The sequence below is a fragment of the Myripristis murdjan genome, chromosome 11, assembly GCF_902150065.1.
Source record: "Myripristis murdjan chromosome 11, fMyrMur1.1, whole genome shotgun sequence".
NCBI classification, from domain to species: domain Eukaryota; kingdom Metazoa; phylum Chordata; class Actinopteri; order Holocentriformes; family Holocentridae; genus Myripristis; species Myripristis murdjan.
The window spans coordinates 167,969-185,000 of record NC_043990.1 but is presented as its reverse complement, the minus strand read 5'-3'; the positions used below and the strand labels follow the sequence as shown (position 1 = coordinate 185,000).

Below are 17,032 nucleotides of genomic sequence, written 5' to 3'. Positions count from 1 at the left end.
CATCTTCATCTCATCTTCATCTTCATCTTCATCTCATCTTCATCGTCTCAGTCCAGAAGCTCGTCCCACTTCCTGAGAGCTTCTTAAAGCTTCTGCCTTCGCCACTGACAACAACACCTGAACTCCAAAACAGGAAGTGATGTCGTGTCTTAACACTTTGATCTGTCTGTCAAAGTTGACGTCTTCTCTTCACCTCCTTCCCTCCTTTTGTTCTCTCTCTCTCTTTCCCCTTCCTCCATCCTCAGCTCCCCCTGTTTAAATGATCTTTATTGACACAGCAGGACAGAGACAAGTCTCCACCTGACATGAAAATGTGTCCTCGGTGATCCCATCACGAGCTCTCACATCCTGCGTCAGAGTCTCACCTGCGTCTCACCTGCTCACCTGGGAGTGACCTCACCTTCCCGCTCAATATGCAGATAAACACCTGGGACACGCGTCCCTTTACGCCTCAAGTCCCACCCTCCTGATCACCTGATCCCCCAGGACGCAGGTTCATGCCAGGTGGCCTCTGTCAGTTTGAATGATCTTTATTGACACCAGCCTCTCTGGCAGGGGGGGGTTCGGCCTGTGGTTGGACGGAGATCTGTACCACGGCAGGTCCAGCACCTGTGGCACCTTCGGGAACCCTCGTCTGACCCAGAGAGAAGACTTCGTCCTGCAGGACATCGAGGTCTGGGCCTTCCACTAGCCTGCCAGACCAACCCGGACCGAACTGGACCGAACCGGCCCAGACTGAACTGAACTGGACCAGACCGGATCAGAACTGAGAGCGATTCTCACCCTAACCCTCTGAGGTGCACAGATCTGGTCTGAGGCGGTCTGAGGCGGTCTGAGGCGGTCTGAGGCGGTCTGAGGCGGTCTGAAGCGGTCTGAGGCGGTCTGAAGCGGTCTGAGGCGGTCTGAGGCGGTCTGAGGCGGTCTATATGATCTGCCTGCCTCCTTGTTAGCGCTGTGCTAACGTCACCCAGCTGGAGAAGACGGGTTAAAGCTGAGAGGAATAAAGTTAGAAACAATTGAACTGTTAGCTTCAGCTTTTCATTAGGACTTTTATTTCTGCAGTTGAGAAAATTTCGTCAAATCTTTTGTTTCTTCCACTTCTCCAGACTAGACCAGCAGCTGTTGTGTCACAGTTAGCTAATGGGGATTCTCCATAAAAACAAAAACTCTTTGCCAAAACTGGCAGGAGGTTTTACATCGCAGTTGATGAGCACTGTTTGAAATACCACAGGAGGACAATTTTCTTTGGTTTAAGGGCCCATTTTTTATTTTTCATATCCATGTAAATAAGATGTTGTTGCATTGTTTTGGTATTCATTAGCAAACTAAAGTTGCAGTTCACTGAATTCCTTGGTGTTGTGTTGTTTATGATCCTTGCACTCAAAACTTTATTTTGAATGCAGTCGGGGGTGTTGGTGCTAGCGCCATGCTAACACTGTGCTGGGCTGCAGTGAGCCTGATGGAGCAGCAGGTGGCGCTGTTCACATGGCGATAACACACACAAATGCAGCAGGTTTTTATTTTTATTTTAGTACAAAGGAAACGTGAACTGAATTTAAACATGAACATGCAGCAGCTGTTTGTTCCTGCTGCTCTTCTGAATGTGGCTGGGATGTGAACTGTGGACAGGTCAAAGGTCACAGGCGCTGTGTGTGTGACTCTGATAGGAGAAGATGTTTTGGTTTGTGTTCATGAGTTGGTTTGGGTTTCAAACCGCCCACCGCGTCTCCATGGAGACGTTAAAATGTCCAGATCCTTGGATTATTTCCAAAACATTTAAAAACTACGTCCTGGATCCATGTTTCTGCTTTCTTCAGGAGTGTGTGTGTGTGTGTGTGTGTGAGTGTGTGAGTGTGTATGTGTGTGTGAGTGTGTGAGTGTGTGTGTGTGTATGTGTGTGTGAGTGTGTAAGTGTATGTGTGTGTGAGTGTGTGAGTGTGTGTGTGTGTGTGTGTGTGTGTGTGTGTGTGAGTGTATGTGTGTGTATGTGTGTGTGAGTGTGTGAGTGTGTGTGTGTGTATGTGTGTGTGAGTGTGTAAGTGTATGTGTGTGTGAGTGTGTGAGTGTGTGTGTGTGTGTGTGTGTGTGTGTGTGTGTGTGTGTGAGTGTATGTGTGTGTGTGTGTGTGTGTGTGTGTGTGTGTGTGTGCATCACAGTTTTGCACACTGACCTGCTGACATTGTGACAGAGCAGACAGAAATGTGGAAACATGGCGGCTTCAGGGAGAAAGAGGAAGTGGTTTACGTGACATGATGATGTCATCCAGCAGGTGGCGCTCCGCAGGCCGGCTCACGCTCCGTCATCTGGAAAGTGAAATAGCAGAACACGGCGAGTGTTCCAGCAGCTCGCCGGTTTGGTTTGAGGAAGGTTTTTCTCTTTGCTCCATCAGAGGAAGCACCGAGCCAGACACAAACTGTTTATTTCAAATGAGGTTTATGTTTACACGTGTGTTTTTGAATCATACATGACGGCTGTCAGAAAAACAAACAGACGTAAAAATGATGAATCAGGGCATCATGTGCTTCCACACGGGATAAAAAATAATTATTATTATTAGCAGTGATAGTTATGTAAGTGTTAGTATTGTGTTACACCACGTTGTTGTTATTGTTGTTTTTGTTGAATGAATAAACAAAAAATAGAGGTCAGCTCTACAGGTCAGAGGTCAGGTCTACAGGTCAGAGGTCAGGTCAGAGGTCAGCTCTACAGGTCAGAGGTCAGGTCTACAGGTCAGAGGTCAGGTCTACAGGTCAGAGGTCAGTGGTCAGGTCTACAGGTCAGAGGTCAGTGGTCAGGTCTACAGGTCAGAGGTCAGGTCTACAGGTCATGTTACTGTTACTGCTACAAATACTAATACTATTACTGTTGTTATAAAACCAATATTGCTACTCCTTGTAGTACTATTATTGCTATTACTAATACTGGTACAACTACTGTTACTACAGCTACAACTAATACTACTGATACTACTACTGCTCTTACTACTAAGTACAATTACTGCTTCTACTCCTGCTACAGGTTAGGTTAAGGTTAGGATTAGGTTAAGGTTGGGGTATCCATATAATATAACTTTTTTTTTTTTTAATTAATTTATTTTTTTACTTACAATTTAGCTTGTGGTATAAAAGTAAATAATTTCTATCCCAAAGGAATGGCAATAAACAAGAAATTGAAACCCCCAAAGTTAATATCTGCCATATAAATACAAAATCTATTATGAAGGGTTAAAGTTAAGGGTTAAAGTTAAGGGTTAGGGTTAAAGTTAAGGGTTAAAGTTAAGGGTTAAAGTTAAGGGTTAGGGTTAAAGTTAAGGGTTAAAGTTAAGGGTTAGGGTTAAAGTTAAGGGTTAAAGTTAAGGGTTAGGGTTACTTAAAAACCAAGCAGAGAGGCCAGTGGCTCTCCAGTCTCCTGCCGGTGGAGCTTCAGGTTTATTGTGATTATTTTCTGAAAAGGTGGATGAAGGATTTTGAAATCTGTGAAGCGGCTGAGAGCAGGAGGCGGCTCCGTCGCTGCGTCCTGCTCTCCCTGCTCTTCCTCCTTCACTGAAGGGTTCTGCAGGAGATCATCCCAGAGCCGGGTTCCACCCACGTTCCTCCTCCACGTTCCTCCTCGCCCACAGGGGGACCTACAGGCGCACACAGTGTTTTTCCTCATGTTGCCCAGTGCTGACCAGGCAGGTTCACTGGTGAATTTGATGACTGTGACAACTGTATTTATACTGTGTGTGTGTGTGTGTGTGTGTGTGTGTGTGTGTGTTTCAAAACTTTCTGGGGTGTGTCAGAACGCGACCTCAGATAACCTCTCTTTCTTACAATGGAATGCACTTTCCTGGAAATTTATGTCACAGTTTTTGTGTGTGTGTGTGTGTGTGTGTGTGTGTGTGTGTGTGTGTGTGTGTGTGTGTGTGTGTGTGTGTGTGTGTGTGTGTATTACTAATGTTGTGGGATCTCTCCTCCCTTATGGGTACAAAAAGCAAGTTCCCTTAGTGAAAATCATTATCCCTTTGATGCATGAATTATGAAAGCCTGAGTCCAGATTGTTTTCTCATGTGTTTTGACTCAGCAGGAACATTTCTGAGTCTCCAAACTCCTTTAAGATGCAGGACTGGTGTTACCATGTTTTCAGCAACAAGAACTGACAGTCTGTGCATGAAGCTCAATTTTTTTTTTTTTTTTTTTTTGGGGGGGGGGGGGGGGGGGGGGGGGGGGCTAACAGCTGATATGCAGTTCTACCATAGAAACCTCTGCATTTAGGAGAAAATGACTTTAACCAGCTGCACCAGAGGGTTAGGGTGAAGACTAAAGGTGAGCCAGCTTTAGGGTTAGGCAGGTAGTGCTTAGGGTTAGGGTTAAGGGTTAAAGTTAAGGGTTAGGGTTATGATTAAGGGTTAAAGTTAAGGGTTAGGGTTATGGTTAAGGGTTAAAGTTAAGGGTTAGGGTTATGGTTAAGGGTTAATTTAAAAGTTGTGCAGTGATCAGAAAACATGATCGTATTGATGATATTGTTTTATTTGAAGGTGCGTTCAGAGCAGTGCAGTTAACACACATCACTTTCACTGAGCACAGGTAAATAAAGGACATGAGGTCGCGGCCCTCGGCGGCGGGCTCAGCTGGCGGCGAGCGTCTTGGAGCAGATGATCATGAAGGAGTCGTCACAGATCCAGAAGCCCGGGTACAGGGCCTCGGTGAAGCCGGTCTGGGCCCTCGGCGTCTGGTACAGCAGGGTCATGTCCCCCAGGTCAGGCGTGACGCTGTAGAAGCTGAGGACGCCGGCCTGCGAGTCGAGGTACACGCCCACTCTGTTGTAGTAGGAGGAGACGGGCGTCTCCTGGTCTTCGTGCAGGAGGTCGCGCTGCACGCGGTCCTCCAGACTCCAGGACTTAGGGTTACGGCCGAACCTGGACTCGTTACCGGTGCCGCTCCTCTGAATGCTGCCGTAGGCGAGTGCGATTCCCACCCCCTGAGTGCCCACCCAGTCGATCTCCCAGTACTGCCGGCCGCTCACGGCCTCCCGGCACAGAACCTGAGGAACCGACAGGAACCTTTTGGGGTTCACGTCGTGATGGTGGTCGGTCTCCGTCATCTTCACCGCCTTGTTCTCCTCAGACAGCTCCAGCTTCGGGAACGCCGTCTCCGGGTCCAGGCTCAGGTCCACCCAGTCTGACGGAACAACAGAGGCACCATGGGAAAAAAATCTGCCACACCACTGATGAAAACAAACACGCCAACATGTGAATCATGTAACTGATCATGGTTCTGTGTCTGGTTCCTGTTGAGTTCTGTTGGACTGGAACTTACATTTCAGGAACCACTCTCTGTTGGGTGGGGTGGGGGTGTAGCCCTGCTCCACTGCTCCCTGCAGGATGAACACACACACACACACACACACACACACACACACACAGCTGATTAGAAATCCAGAATGATGTTCTGTTTGGTGTTTGGTTCCTGTTGGTTCCTGTGTGAATGGACGTTCTGTTACTCGGGGCTGTTTTTGAGACCAGGTTTGGCTCAGGGGAAAAACTCTGCTGTGGATTGGCTGCCAAGAAAGGGAATGTGTGTGTGTGTGTGTGTGTATGTGTGTGTGTGTGTGTGTGTGTTTAGAGTTGTTAATTGTTAATAATTGTTTGTTCTTGCAGGAGATGTAAAATGTTCTCCTGGATTGGTGAGTCGATAGTCTCACAGATAAAACCGCAGCAGTAAAAAAAAACAAAATTAAAATAAACCCTGTAACAACTGTAACCCCCCCCCCACACACACACACACACACACACTCTCTCTCTCTCTCTCTCTCTCTCTCTCCTAACCTGGACATTATCAGCCTCTGCGCTCATCGTTCTTGGTTCTTGGTTCTTGGTTCTTGGTTCTTGGAGGTTCTCCTGCAGAGCAGCTTGATGTTCTGTCTTCAGTCTGTGATGCTGTGGATTCAGGTCGAGACGAGCTCCAATATATACAGCAGCTCACACACACACACACACACACACACACACACACACACACACACCCGTGATGCTGTAACTTCCTCATATTTATCCAGGAAATCAAACTGAGTCATTTCCACACTCACCTCTTTCTCTTGCCTACTGATTTTTACAGGAACCAAGTTCCTGTAAAATAATCTCATTTCCCAGTTTCTACTTTTGTTTCCTTTGCAGAGCACCAAAGCTGTGCTCTAATGCACGTTTTGTTTTATGGTAATATAAAACAGAGTGGCGTGTTTTAGTTATTTTGGGAGACAAAACAAAACGCAGTCTGACAGAAATCCAAAAACCTTCTTGGAGAATCAAACGTGAAAATGGAGAAATGCAGGTGGAGTTTTGCAGGAATTTCCCTTTAATTAGTTGAACAGCAGCTGTGTGTTACTGGAGCATCGGAGGTCAGGTCCGACTGCAGAGCCTGCAGCAGGGGCTTGTTTGTTTGTTTGTTTGTGTTTGTTTGTTTGTTTGTTTGTTTGTTTGTTTGTTTGTTTGTTTGTTTGTTGTGATGTGAGACACATCAAAGTTACTTAAAAACTGACCAGAGACCAGTGGCTGTCCAGTCTCCTGCTGGTGGAGCTTCCTGGTCCAGGTTTCTGCGAGGATTGAACCCAAAGACACGACTCAAAGACTAACCCTAATAAAGAAAAATAACCACTTCATTCAGTCTCTGATAACAAAAGTAGCAACAGAAAATCACTCTTCTGAGGAAATCTACAAACAAAGGCAAGACAAAGTATCAAAGAAACATGAAACTAAACTATGACAAAACAAAGCAAAGTATGAAAGAAAAATAGAAAACCTGACATGACTTGACATGAAGCAAAAACAAACACATGACCAAACAGGACAAAGCAGGACTGAGCAGGACATGACTCTACATGGATCATTAACTATAGCGGTACTGCAATACATTTCAATGTCCACTATGAAAAAAACAGTTATTGTTAAACATTGTTTCAAAGATTTGTACCACAGGCCGACACACATGAGTTTTAAGTTTTAAGTTGAATAAAAGTTGTCATATTATTGAGGAAAAACAATAAACTCTGTCTGATTTATCATCATACCTACCACATACATGTGCCTTTACCTCCTCACATGATGGCTGAGGCCTGCAGAGCAGCAGCACACAATAAATGAATAAACATTCACATTGGGAATGGAACATTTCCTGGTGAAAAAATTCACGCAGGTGTGTCCAAACAGGTGCTGTGGAGGCACTGATCATCTGCTCTCCACGTCGCCTTTGTCTGCAGAAAGAACAAACAGGATTTATTTTCTCCCTCGTCTCAGGTCTTTTGGTTCTAGTAAACCAGGATCAGAATAACTTTATGTCCCGTGAGGGAAATTTGTCTTGGGCCACAACAGTGCTACATCCAACATAAAAAACATAATTCCCACATGTAGTAGAAACGCCACAGGTGTTACATCAGACATAAAAACATACATTGTCATGTATACTCTGTAAGAATAGGGATGAGAATGTCCCAGCAGCAGAGTATTGCACAGCCCCTTTAAAAACAGCATTTAACCTCTATTGCACATGAAGTAAAATATATATTTGTATAGACCTCTGTTCAGTTCATACAAGTTCATAAATACATTAAAACCTCATTGACATAAGAAAAGGAAAACAAACATCTGTCAAGTTCATACAGTTCTAGAACACTTAAATTAATTTAAAAAGCGCTAAAAGACCAGGCTACTCGCCAGAATAGATGTAATCAATATTAATAAATAGTGATAAATAGTAATAAATAATGCACCAGCTTTGGTACCACGAGGAAGATGAACAGAGTCACTGTGGTTTTTCCTGCTGATTTTCCAGTTTGTTAATCAGAGCTGCAGAGGCTGGAGGAAGGAGAGTTTGTGACGGTTGTTTTTGCTCTGTAGCGTTTCCTGATCAGAGTGAAAGATCTGAGTCTGATGAGTCTGATGAGTCTGATGAGTATTTGGTGCCTTTTGCACGACCACACCATCAAACAGGGAGCGGACGGGCGGGTAACCCTTCCTGCCCATCAAATGCTGCTCTTATTTTTTCCCTCTGTGATTCTGACTGTTCTGCAGTGTTGGGGTTATTCTGCAGTGTTACGTGAAGCCACGTGGTTCCTCGTTCCAACAGGGTTACAGGGTTCCACGGTCTAACAGGATCAGACTGGAACTCTGTTTTGTGTGTCAGCCAGTTGCTGAAGTTAAATGAGGAACAGATGCAGTTCTGTCCTGACTGTGTTCTGATGGAAAGGTCAGCCTTTCAATTCAATTCAATTCAATTCAATTTAATTCAGTTTTATTTATTTACATAGAACAGAATCATAAATTACAAATTTGTGTCAAAGGGCTTTACAGGAAATACAACATCCTCTGTCCTTAGACCCTCACATCGGACGAGGAACAACTCCCTAAAGAAAAACCCTTTAACAGGAGAAACACAGGAAGGAACTGAATGATAATTTATTGTCTCTGAGTGATCAATAATCTCGTCGGCAGGTGAGTTCTTGGGTCACTTCCTCACCTGCTTTTTGTTTTGTTCTGTTACAAATGGAGCTCCTCCTCCTCCTCCTCCTCCTCCAGGGCTCAAAGGGACACGCCTTCAGTCACACAGGTTTGTCAGCTGAGCCTGACACCTAGTGGCCACTATAGTCAATACATGTCATCTGTTCACCTGCCAGGTCAGACTGCTGCATACACACGCACACGCACGCACGCACGCACACACACACACACACACACACACACACACACACAGTACCTCAGACCTGTCTCATGCAGGTGTTATCGCCCCCTGCTGGTCAGAGGATGGATTGTATTTTCTTCTGGAGTTCAGTTTTCAGGTCAGAGTTCACAGAATGTAAATATGTGAGTTCATGTTGACTCTGATGGAGGTCAGGGTTAGGGTTAGGGTTAGGGTTCGTCAGTGTGTTCCACTTCCTGTTTTCTGTCTGATTCAGCCGCAGTTTCCTGTTCCAAGTGTAGTTCTATCAAAACTACACAAATCTGAACAGAAATATATGAAGAGCACACGCTGCAGTATCTATTACAAATATTTGCTGCATGTCATTCTCTCTCTCCCCTGCGTTTCCTGTCTCGCTCGACCATGATTATCAAAGAAAACACAAATGAAAAAAATCTTCCAAAAGTTATTGATGTGAAAAACCCAAATAGGTTTGTATAGTAGTCATATCATAAATATATGAATATGTAGGAGCCATTCCAAACTATGGGGAAAAGTCTCAACTCCATCACATGATACCTGTCAGTCCAGGTGTGTAAGACCTCTCAGTGCAGCTTGTCGAGGTCCAAACACACAGCACAGCAGGGCGTCTTCTGACCACCATCACACACACCATCTTCACATCGTTTCCAAAATCCCACATATTAATGAGTCTGACACTGAAACTCTGCATGTGTTTCTATAAGATCATCTTTATTTGCCTTCAGCCTTGCAGGTAAAAACACATCACAGTAAATCAGTCAATCAATTCACAAATAATTAGAGCTCAACCTGCCGCAGTAAGGCACATGGTCCCAGTGTGATGCTGGTGATGACTGTAAATGTTCTTGGCTGCTGCAGCGGCTCTATAGCGCCTCCCGAGGGCAGTTTAATGAATTCGTTAAAGAGGGAGTGAACAGGATCAGACAAAATATTTCCAGCTTTTTGTTTCAGTTTCAGTGTCTGGACTGGACCTGTGAGACGTGCTGTTCTCTTTTACCAACCTCAGGGACGCAGCCAGAAGCTTCTGAGCAGACAAAACATCTAAAAATTAAATTAAGCAACGATCAATGAAACTATCCACGATCATTCAAACCCTGACACAGATAAACGTGAGCGTGAGACAGGCATCCCCTCCGGCCTGGTGCTGCCTGAGGCGACGACATGAAGTCTGATGTTGTGAAACAGTGAAGCGTCTCTGCTGCCATCTGGTGGCCAAAGCAGGTCAGCTCATCCCTGCAGCATCCAGCCACGAGCTGCAGGATTCGCCGCTGACAAACACTGACTCAGCAGGTTACACGGTCATGGATCCAAAGGCAAACACTGACTCAGCAGTTTTTTATTTGACTGGATATATTTTATTAATCACTTGTCAGGAATTCTCAGTGCATTGTATCAGGGAGGGGGGTCAGGCCCCTGCCACTCAGCACCCAGCTTCTTCTTCATCATCATCACCACCACCACCACCACCACCACCACCATCATCACCATCATCACCACGACCATCATCACCAGCTCTGGTTCTGTGTGAACTCCAGGTGCTTCATCAGCAGCAGTTCAGCTCTTCATAAATGTTTTCACAGAGCGAGGCAGTGTGTGTGTGTGTGTGTGTGTGTGTGTGTGTGTGTGTGTGTGTGTGTGTGTGTGTGTGTGTGTGTGTGTGTGAGTGCGTGTGTGTGTGTGTGTCAGTGAGAGATGGACATGAGAGGCTGTGAAGATGCAGACTCTTTTGTTTCTGGACAGATGACAGAGAGCTTTAATCAGGTGTCATCGGAGCGGGGGGTTTGGGTTTCCCCTGCAGATAAATCCTGTCTGGTATGCGGCGGGACGGCCGGCGAGATGAGCCTCAGCCGGGAAAACAAATTCTTCAGCACAATGAGACGACATGGCAGAACACCCAGTCCAGACCTGCAGGACCTGCTGCTCGCCTGACCTCTGCTCTCTATACTGGTCCCTCCTGTATACCAGTGTCTGCTGCTGGGTCTCTACTGGTCTTCATTAGTCTCTACTGGTTCCGAGTGTGTCCTCGGCTTTGCTAGAACCTTCCAACACCTCTGGGTTTCTGCTAGTCTTCACGAGCCCTCAGTCTTTTTTGGGCTTCAGTCTCTACTGGTTTCCATTAGTCCCTCTGGTTTTTACTGGTCTCTGGTTTTTATGGGTCTCTGGTTTTTACTGGTGTCTGGTTTTTACTGGTCTCAGCTAGTCTACAGGAGTTCACGACACACAAAATAATAGTTTTAAATTGTTCTAAAGGTTGTGTATGTAAACCACCATCGTACAGAGGGGCGGAGCCAAACTAAACACACAGAGAAAAAAAATCCTGGGGCTGGTGTGTTAAATTCAAACAACCAATCACGTCAAAGAAGCATTGAGATCTCAGTCCAATCAGTAAGTAAATATTGTTTTGGGTAGAGATAAAAAGTATTTTTACGTTGTAAATACGACACATATCATTACCTGTGAAGTGTGTGAAATTATGCCGGTTGTTGGTTCTGCCTGGAGCGGTTTGAAGTCGTGATTCACAGGTACAATTCCCCGCTGGAACGCAACATTAGAGGAGGTGTGGAACCTCAGGTGGGAGGGGCATAGAGCAGATGGGAGGGGCTTGGAGGAGGGGTTGAGTCTCTGGTGGGAGGGGCTTGGGGCAGGCGGGCGGGGCTTCGGGGGCCGCGTCTCAGGTGGGTAGTTGATCTGTTTGACTTTCGTACAATTCCAAGAACCATTAACTACTAAGGAACCTTTTTTTTTTAGTGTGTGGTTCTTCTTTTGAATTTTGTTTGTCATGGTTCTTCACTGAACAGGTTCTTCAGATAACTTTTTTATGTTAGTTTATTGAAGCACCATCTCTGGTTCCTCAAAGAATTTTCTTGATAACCCTTTGAAGCACCTTTGGGTAATCTTTGAAAAAACAATTTTTTTAAATGGTTCTTACACAGTAGCGTGTGAAAGGTTATTTTTGGAATCAGAAATGGTTACCTTTAACACCACTATGGTACACTGCTTTTGGTTCCAGTTGGGATCTTTATTTTTCCTTTAAGAAAGGAGAAATATCTGCTGTCCCTTTTTCTCTTGTTTTATGGTTCTTTGAAGCACCGTTCAACCATCAGGAAAATGTTTCTTTAAAGAACTGTGGTTCTTTGAGGAACCAGAAAAGATTCTATTCTGAAGAACCACTTGTGGTTTCCAGTTGGGACCTTAATATTCTGTGAGTACTGTACTGGTCTCTCCTGGTCTTTACTGGTGAAAAATGAAGTTTTTCCAGCTTTTGTTCTTTTGTGTTTTAGTTTGAAGAAAAGCACAGAAAACCAAATTCAGTCAAGCAGTGTGTGTGTGTGTGTGTGTGTGTGTATGTGTGTGTGTGTGTATGTGTGCGTGTGTGTGCATGCCTGTGTGTGCGTGCGTGCGTGTGTGTGTGTGTGTGTGTGTGTGTGTGTGTGTGTGTGTGTGTGTGCGTGCGTGTGTGTGTGTGTGCGTGCGTGTGCGTGCCTGTGTGTGTGTGTGTGTGTGTGTGTGTGTGTGTGCGTGTGTGTGCATGCCTGTGTGTGTGTGTGTGTGTGCAGCACAGATAGGGTTCTCTTACAGATGCTGACAGACAGACAGAGCTCTATAAACATGTAAATCTGACCTTACTGGTTTTCAAAGCTGAGCGCTGCCGCCTGAAAAAGCTTCTTCAGCCGTTGAGTGGAGGCTCAGGAGCTTTCAGACGCACACAGAGGACGCTTTGATTCCCAAATACCAAACAAGCAGCGAAAGCTTACTCCACTCCCATTATCGTCTGCACACACACTGCTGTAATGGAGAGGAAGGCAGAATGGCATCTCCCTCCAGAGGTATCACTCACACACACACACACACACACACACACAGGCATTATGATACACAAACGTTTGGTGGACGCTGATGTGTCCTCAAGGTCTAAATTTTGATTTAATCCACGAGAACGTCAGTAGAACTGTTTTTAAATTATTATTTGAATAAACATTTATTTAACTTTCACAAGAATTCACTTGCTTCTAAACTCTTTTTACATCCTGTTAAAGTCAAATAGCCATGGCTAAATATAACTTTAAACGCCTGTTCAAGGACTTTAAAACAGCACACACACACACACACACACACACACACACACACACACACACAGACACACACACACACAGACACACACACACACACACACACACACACACACACACACGGGTAAACAGTTGTTCTGAACTCATTTCCATTGGCAGCCTTTCAGTCTGATAAAACCTCAAAGATAACATTACAGGATGGACAGAGAGGAGGAGGAGGAGGAGGAAGAGGAAGAGGAGGAGGAGGAGGAAGAGGCCTTGAGTTTGGTAATAACAGGATGAATGTCTGAACTTTTGGATGAAAAGCACCAGCACAGACAAATGACTGACACTGACTGACTGACTTTTTCATTAAGCAAATTTATAAATAAATAATTAAACAACATTAACAAAAATTTTGGGGGTGTTCCAGAAAATTTGTAAACAATGATAATAACAACAACAATAAGAAGAAGAACAATAAAACAACCAGAGAAGAAACATTAGTTTTTTTTGTTTGTTTGTTTGTTTGTTTTAAAGATTTTTTTTATTTTTTGGCATTTCTGCTTTATTTGACAGTCACAGTGGAGATAGAGGGGACAACATGCAGCAAAGGACCTGAGGTCGGATTCGAACCCCGGTCACTGCGATTGGGACTAAGCCCTGGTATGCGTGAGCCACTGGGGCGCCCAAGAAACAATCATTTAAATGACAACATTTAAGGTCAGCTGAACTAAATCAAGTCTGTTTACAGAGGAAAAAACTTGGCCTGCCCAAAAACACCGAGAACGGACACCCTACTCAGTTTTTCCTCAGACTTGCTGACCAAAGTTTTCAGGAAGGAGGTACTTCCAGAAGTCAACAGAGCACACTGGAGTTTGGTGGTTAAACCCAACAGCCCAAAGTGTACCCCCTGACCAGACTATACCCGAGGTATAGTCCAGTTTATACCCCGGGGTATACTTTGGGCTAGGCCAGACTATAACCCCCAGTCCATATTACACACACACACACTAGAGGGAGTTGTTTCAAAAGTCTAACAGATCTATGTACATTACATTACAGTCATTTAGCAGACACTTCTATACAAAGCAACTTGCAGTCAGTACATTGCAAGAATATAACACGAAATATAAATGCAATCCATATCAGCTAAGGGGAAGGATCTAGGTGGTACATCTTCACCATGTCTGTGGGGAGTTTATTCAACCTCACTGGGGCCAGGACAGGTCAGCCTGCCGCCGGGGTCTCAGAGTGACGGGGCAACTGAGTCACCCGGAGGTAGCAGAGCAAAGTGGTCAGGTAAGGGTGTAGGGCTTTCCCCAAATGTACACATACACACATAAAAACTGGGTGCATTGGCACAACATATGTAGGTCTAGTTTCATAGACCTGAGGCCTGTACCATAAAGCTGGATTAACATAGCCGGGCTTTCTCTTACTTATCTGGCTTCACTTAACCAGACATCCGCACTCTGGATTTTCGGTACCATAAAGTCGGCTATCAACTTGCTAATTCAACCCAGGTGGAGTTTGCTGCATGCGACCAATCGCAGTCATGGAAAAATCCACCCGAGCCGCATACTTTACAACGAAGGAGCAGACAATATTCATTAATAAATATGAAGAATATAAATAAATAATGCACGCAAAAAGCAACACAGCTGCAGCTGCCAAAAGCCGCAAGGAATGCTGGGAAAAAATCACCGACTGTGTCAATGCGTAAATTAGTGGGATTATAATCTGACTTCCCCACCATGACGGCAGCAGTAGATGTGACTGCAGTAACATTTGTGTGTTCAGTAAATGAATGTGTCTCCCACTCAGCCGTACACTCCTGCAGAGGAACTGGCCCTCTCTCACAGTGAGGGGCGACCCTCACTGGGCCGCTGCCCTCAGTTTGAGTTTCGTCAGAATCGTCACTTTGATTCAACTGGTTTTGATATTTCATTTTATAAAGCATCTGACGCCTCGTGATTATTCTGCTGGTTAAAATATTATTTCACTGTCACTTAAAGACAGTAAAACATTTGGCACCAACTCTCATGTGGACTTTTCAGGGCAGCCAGCCTAAATACTAAATATGAGCAAACTAATGGAAACCTGAAGGAGCCCAGAGGCTGGCCTGGATTTTATCAGGCTTTTATTTAACCCTCTGAATTAAATTCCCCTCATTTATTTTCAAAAATATTTTTAAAAAAATCATTACATCAGTCTACAAGATCAATATTTGGTTGGACAGTGCAGAGTCATGAGTAAAAATAAATACAAGAAGAATTATAAAATGTATTAATTTTAATTTTATAAAAGAAGAAGAAAGGAGAGAGCTGATTGGTCAGTGGGTGGAGCTTTTCTACCTGCTGAGCTCTTATCCTGAACTTCACCTGCTCCGGAGCAGGTTAGGTGTTCAGAGTATGTTACTACGGCAACGTAGCCCGATAAAAAGTAAGCTACCTTTATGGTACAGAAAAGCCAGGGTAAAGCCTGAAGTGACCTCACTAAGCCGAAATCCAGCTTGATGGTACAGGCCTCTGGTTGCAGATAAAAATAAATAAATAATGATTAGCCAGACAAATTAAAATCCCTGGGGTATAAACTGGACTAGCCCACTTTAACCTCCTGTCTGAGTCTGGGGGGTATAATTTTGCCTAGGGGGGTTAGGGTTTGGCCTATCCCAAAGTATAGGGTATAAACTGGGCTAGGCTATTTTGTACCGTGGAGTATACTTTGGGCCCGGCCAAACTGTACCTGGGTATAGTGTGGCGTAGAGTTAATCTGGCCTGTTATACCACCAGGTTGTGCTGTGCCTTCACCGCTTCCAGTTCAAGGATCTCCTGGTCTGAGAAGCACGTTGAAGAGGTGAGATGTACTATGGCGGGCCTCCCATCCGCATCGTGGAAGGCTACAACCCAGAGGTGCTCAGTCAGCGTGTGGGACACCAAGCAGGGGTGCAGCCTGCTCTCCTCTACCTGTATTGCTACTGTTTGCTTTTTAACTGCTAGCCAGCAGCAGTCCAGGATTCTCTAAAAAGTTCTTACTAATAATCTTAAGACGTTTCGTAAGAGGAAAAAATCAGAAGTTCATAAGAATGTTCTCAAGTGCTATTCCCCATTATTTTCTTAAGAACTACACATTATCTTGCGAACGTCTTGATTTTTTTTCCACTTAGGAACTTCTCAACTCTCTACCTTTATGTAAACAAACAGCCTCTAGCTGCAACCCACAGCAGTTCCATCTAAAATACAACAAAACAATATCCATTATAGTCTCAACTTTGATTTGATGTTATAAAAGTGTTTTCTCAAAAATTGAGATACATACTTTGTATTGGACAGTGACGATATTACTAACCTATTAGTTAATAGAATCTAAATATAATTGACACCTGAGTGGTGATTGGTGGCTAAACAAAATGTCCTCATATAGCCTATATGTGTCTAAATACAGGTTTAGATATTAGGCTGAATTACAGTTTAGATAACGATTATCTCTATGTTAACTTATACAATGTAAAATTATTAAGGTATTACTATATTAATCTATGTTATATAATCAAATTTGGCTCTAAATTAATCAAAGGTTAATTTAGATTAATTTAGATTAATTTAATCAAAGATTAATTTAGATTAATTTAGATTAATTAATTAATTTAGTCATTACGGTATCCCACTGCAGGCCAGTGGGATACCGTAATGACTGGTCTATCCACTCTCCCTGGGAAAGCTCCGCCTCTCCGCTCTCAGAGACCGCTGAGATTTTTTCGATCGCACCATTGGTTCAGGTATTACGGTAGTGAGAAGCTCAGATTACAAGCATGTGACGCACCGGGGAATCTGCTGTGATTGGACGGCCGAATTGTCATTCATCCTGCGGAGTTACCGTAATGGACCGCATAGAGGCGAAAAGCTCCGCTTCTCTGGTGACAGCTGTTTTTTTTAATTTTCCGAATATAATAAGCGATCACAGAGAAATCGTTATGTAAAGTTTGCATGCCAAATCCTGTCGGCGCCAACATAGCCGGTGTAAGAGGGTTAAAAATCACCACTCCTTTTTTAACCTGCGTCACCTTTTTAACATTATATACTCCCCCTCAAATAATGTCCCTGAATGTGTGGTCAGTTTAGATGCTGAAAAGGCATCTGACAGGGTGGAGTGGGACTATTTATTTTTTGTTTTAGACAAATGTGGATTTGGGCCAACATTTATTTCTTGGATAAAATTGTTATACACCTCACCTTCAGCCTCAGTCCTAACAAATTCAACATACTCACAGCCCTTCAAACGGGGAACACG

The 17,032-nt window shown here is 44.2% G+C and overlaps 1 protein-coding gene across 1 annotated transcript in view; it reads left to right on the top strand.

The window, feature by feature from the left end:
* LOC115367836 (oxidation resistance protein 1-like) overlaps nt 1–691 on the top strand; it is a 15,001-nt gene extending 14,310 nt beyond the window's left edge. The window contains exon 16 of the mRNA XM_030063784.1: nt 556–691. Coding sequence (XP_029919644.1) covers nt 556–691 — 136 coding nt within the window. The remainder of the gene's footprint in view (nt 1–555) is intronic.
* Nucleotides 692–17,032: the final 16,341 nt, after the last annotated feature.